General features: G+C 45.4%; 1 protein-coding gene across 1 annotated transcript; it reads left to right on the top strand.

Moving 5' to 3' along the window:
* Positions 1–238: 238 nt before the first annotated feature.
* Positions 239–853, top strand: LOC138514688 (ribonuclease H-like). The gene has a single exon (XM_069630104.1). The coding sequence runs from the start codon at positions 239–241 to the stop codon at positions 851–853; it is 615 nt and encodes a 204-aa protein (XP_069486205.1).
* Positions 854–4,541: the final 3,688 nt, after the last annotated feature.

The following is a 4,541-nucleotide window of genomic DNA, read 5'->3' as shown; positions in this document are numbered from 1 at the left end:
CCATTGAAAAGAGTGCAACAATAGTGATGGGATGCTCCGTAACTATTCGTGGAGCACTCACTGTTCGCTATCTTGGTAAGATCAAAGAGCACACTCACGACACAAAGCAACCGCCTATGAGATAATATTATCCAGTACAAACATCCACGCAGTTCTTTGTAAAACAGTAAATCCTGCGAGATTCATTACAGAACCATGCACATTAGAAGACATGCAGGCACACGATTGTACAACTTACATGGGGGAGGAAGGAGAAAGCACTGTTGTAAGTGAAAACGCACTAAACGAAGGAGAGGTTTTCTTCATAGATGGGTCAGCATCAATAAACCCAGACACAGGAGAAAAACACGTGGGGATAGCTGTTGTAAGGATGGAAGAAGGTGAGTACGAAGTGATAGTACAGCATTGTCTGACAGCTCATTACTCAGCTCAAGCAGCAGAACTCATAGCACTTATCGAAGCGTTGCATGCAGCAAAAGGGTGCGCAGTCACCATCTACACAGATTCAGCTTACATGACTACCACAGTACACGGCGGGTTAGCAAGGTGGGGACAGAGAGGGTTCCACAGAGTGGACGGGTCACCAGTTCAGCACGCAGAACTCCTAAAGGAACTCATTGAGGCTTTGAAAGAGCCCACCATGGTAGCCATAGTGAAGTGCCAGTCCCATACTACTAACACAGATGTTATCTCTTTGGGAAACGCTGCAACCAAAGAAGCCTCTTACCTAGTGAAAGAACAGACAGGTGAGTACTTAATGCACCAACGAGTAGAGGAAGAGCTCCCAGATGGTTACAACACTATGCCTGTGTCACACATACTAGAGTTACAAGAAGGAGCAAGTGAAGAATGAAAGGGCTGTGGGAAAAGAGAGGATGTCGCCAGTCAGCAACAGATCTTGTGTGGCGTCAAAATAACACAGGGAAAGTGGTAATGCCAATCAAACTCTTAGAAAGCATTCCAGCAACTACACCTCCCAGAGCACAATGCAAAACAACATATTGCAGCAGAGATACAAGAGGACTGGTTTGTGCCAGGGCTACAGGAACATATATCAAAGCTGGCAATGGAATGTAAGACATGTCAAATATACAACTCAGGAATGACCCCAAGGACAATGCGAGGAACAATTCCCAAACCCTTAGGGCCCTTCAGAGAACAGCATATTGATTATGCAGATATGGGAGAAAGGTGTAATGGCGCACGGTACATGATAGGGGTGGTGTGTCCGTTTTCCAGATGGGTCGAAGCAGGGCCCTGTGCATGTCCAGATGCTAAATGCGCTGAAAAATACTTATTGAGGGAAGTATTCCCACACTGGGGAATTTGTGACGTGATTCGCTCGGATAATGGCACGCATTTTGTTAATGAACTTTTCAAAGAAGTTACATCTCTGTTAGGAATTAAGCATAATTTATGCTCAATTTATCACCCGCAAAGCAAAGGCGTGGTTGAGAAGATAAACGGCCTCCTGAAGGGGAGATTGTCAAAACTGTGTCTCTCCCTTAAAAAGAACTGGGTGCATTGTCTGCCTCTGGCCTTGTTCGAGCTGAGAATTCAGCCCAGCAAGGACACCATCTGTCACTGCACAAGATCGTGATGGGAAGGCGCATGCACACATCACACTTTCCACTCCGCAGACATTCAGATGCACACAAAAGCGCCACAATATTAGGTGAAGAATTTAATGACTATCTGACAAAAACTCACCAGAGCAGCCTGCATGATATCAAGACAGCTTGCACCACCATTCACACGAGAAGAAGGGAATGAGGCAGTAAAATTTTGCAATGAAAACCCACAAGGCAAGTTAATGCCAGGTGAGATGATATAAGTGAGGAGCTTCGTACGTAGGTGGAATGCCCCAAGATTTCATGGCCCATATGAGGTGGTGTACTGCACACCGACGGCTGTAAAAGTGAAGGGCCTGAGATATTGGATACATTTGACAGACGTACGTAAAGTCTATGACAGTGTAAGAGAGGAGCAAGACGAAGAGGTACACAGCACAGCAAAGTTATACATGGGTACAGGGTAATGAATGACAACAGTGAAATATATTGATGAGAAATTAAGTCTATAACAAGCAGAAAATGTAAATAAGATTGAACTATAAATGAAAAATCTCTCTCACTCCTATTTCTCCGACCTTCTATAATAAAAAGATGATTTTAACTGTTTGAGCATGCTTAATGCACTTTTATGTTTTAACATATAGGAGTAACCATGGCAACGAACGGGCAGCCTGCAACGAATAGTGTTAGGGCAGTTAGGAATGTGAATACATTTGACTTGCGTAGATATTCGTATGAATGTGGCATGTTTGTGTGCGCTGTTTTCTTTTTTGCCATGATATTTGGTCTTGTCTCTTACTGGTTTTTGTCATTCATCTCTATCGAGATGAATGAGGGGGGGGGGGAAGAAATGGAACTAGCATGGGGAATGGAACCAGAATGGTTAAGGAGGGGGCTTATTTAATATGGGATGGATTCCAGCTTATATGGGCTATGATACAGTCCCTACCCATGCACAGCCTCTAAATGATACCAACAGCCCGATTACAAGCCCAGCTCCGCCCTTAAATGTCTCAGAATATAATGTTTATGGTTTAAATGATCGTAACCCTTCTGTCATGTCATATGGTTGTACGACACTACTGCCACAATGCTCACACCAGAAGTTACCCCAACTGCAGAAACTAGACCACCTGCAGGTAGGAAGGAAGAGAATTAAGAAATGGCAGGCGGGTTTTTGGCTCTATATGATGAATGGGAAAAGGGGGGCGCGGGGAAAGTTGGGACGATGTCACAAGTGGCAAGAGAAGCAAAAGGCTACCTTTAAAAGCAGTAGGAGGAGAAGGAGGAGGGGGAGGAGGGAGGGAGGTGGGGAGGAAAAAATATGACAAATATTATGGCCTGGGCCTAGACACAATAGAATACCCTAGACATCCAGAGCAGTCAAACAAATGGTACGCAGACATGAGCTCCACTGCAAAACAGACAACCAACGAGAGTTGTTATGTCTGTTCCCTGATCCCCCATGCCTCAGGTACACCAAAGGTCCTGCTGCCTAAAGAACTGCCTCTTGCAGATGCCCAGTGTCTCCATCTCACGCTGTGCAGAATTAAGAACACCTTCCAGGCAGACAAAGTATCTTTTGAAATGCTGCAGAATCAGAAAATCTGCTACTCAAGAACAAAAGGAGTGATATGTTTAAATAACCTTTTTTGTGATTAAAGGGACATTGTTTTTGGACAATAAATGGAAAGATTAAGTAATATCGTGCAAGGCTGAAGCATTATGAGGACTGACGACAGAAAAACTACAGTCGATCGAGAAAACCTGCACACCAGATTGGAAGGAGCACATCACAAAACTGACCTGGGTAACCGCCATAGAAAAACCGTTCAAATTGCAGAAAGAAATATCATACGATCTGTTTTTCCATGGTGAAGGGAAAAACATCATGGGTGCAAACAAGAACTGCAACCGGACACTCACTATCCCAGACATGAAGAAAGGAACAGCAGCACTCGTGGACACTTACTGGGTCTGCGGTAAACAGGCGTAATTGCACATCCCACAATCCTGGAGGGGCACATGCTCCTTGGCAACGTTGCATTCAGTGTCGATGGTAATCCCGGAGAGCCACATTAATGGAGGAAAAGTAGTGCCAGTTGCCCATCGGGAACAAAAGACGCAGCCAACAGAAGAACCACGATTGTATGCCCTGTCCCCAGGCAATGTGCAATATGTGTTATCAAGGCGGCGGCGATCATCCAACTACATATCCAAAGCCTCCTCAGAGTTGCTGGCACAGATTCCAGACAAGTACTGGTTGTTCAATTCCGCAGAAACATTCTTCGCTTCCCTTATCCCGAGCATCCAGACACGAGCAAACGCAAAATGGCTCCAAATCACGCGCTGAGGGCTGATCCAGCTGGCCAACGACACTGAAGAAGGGTGTAACGTGATCAAGGTGGAGCTAAGGGTCCTGCGGTCAATGACCATGCAGAACAAGTATGTCCTAGTCCTGTTAACCGCAATGGATGGAGGTGTTTGCCGAAAAATTGGGAGTGCCTGCTGCACATTCGTACCTTCTGAAGATGCAGACAATGGAACATTATCTCATGTTATCACAGCGGTGCACAACCTGGGGGAAAGAATGAAAAACTAAGGAGGAGCAGATGCCAGCACATGGTTCGACAATCTTTTTTCCTGGGTACCATCATGGCTAGGATTGACGGTCAAAATGTTGACGGATATCGTGGTATTCTTGCTCCTGATTTTTTGGGTGTGCCAGTTGGGTCTTCTATGCTGCGCAAATGCGGTGCCAAATGGCGCAATGATGATGGTGACAATGGGCAACCCTAGAGGAGTGGCGCAGATCATGCAAGAAGCACAAGTACAAACAGGTGAGGACCCAGAGCCAAAGTATAGAATGGTGCCATTATACTATGATGGGGATATAGTAGATCGACTATATCACACCACAATAAAGGAGCCCCAAGAACGGGAGTGGTACACAGAGATATGGGTGGA

This window comes from Ambystoma mexicanum, chromosome 12 (assembly GCF_040938575.1).
Source record: "Ambystoma mexicanum isolate Mex_15411 chromosome 12, UKY_AmexF1_1, whole genome shotgun sequence".
Classification (NCBI taxonomy): domain Eukaryota; kingdom Metazoa; phylum Chordata; class Amphibia; order Caudata; family Ambystomatidae; genus Ambystoma; species Ambystoma mexicanum.
The sequence above is the reverse complement of the archived record's forward strand: the minus strand, read 5'-3'. Positions and strand labels throughout refer to the sequence as shown.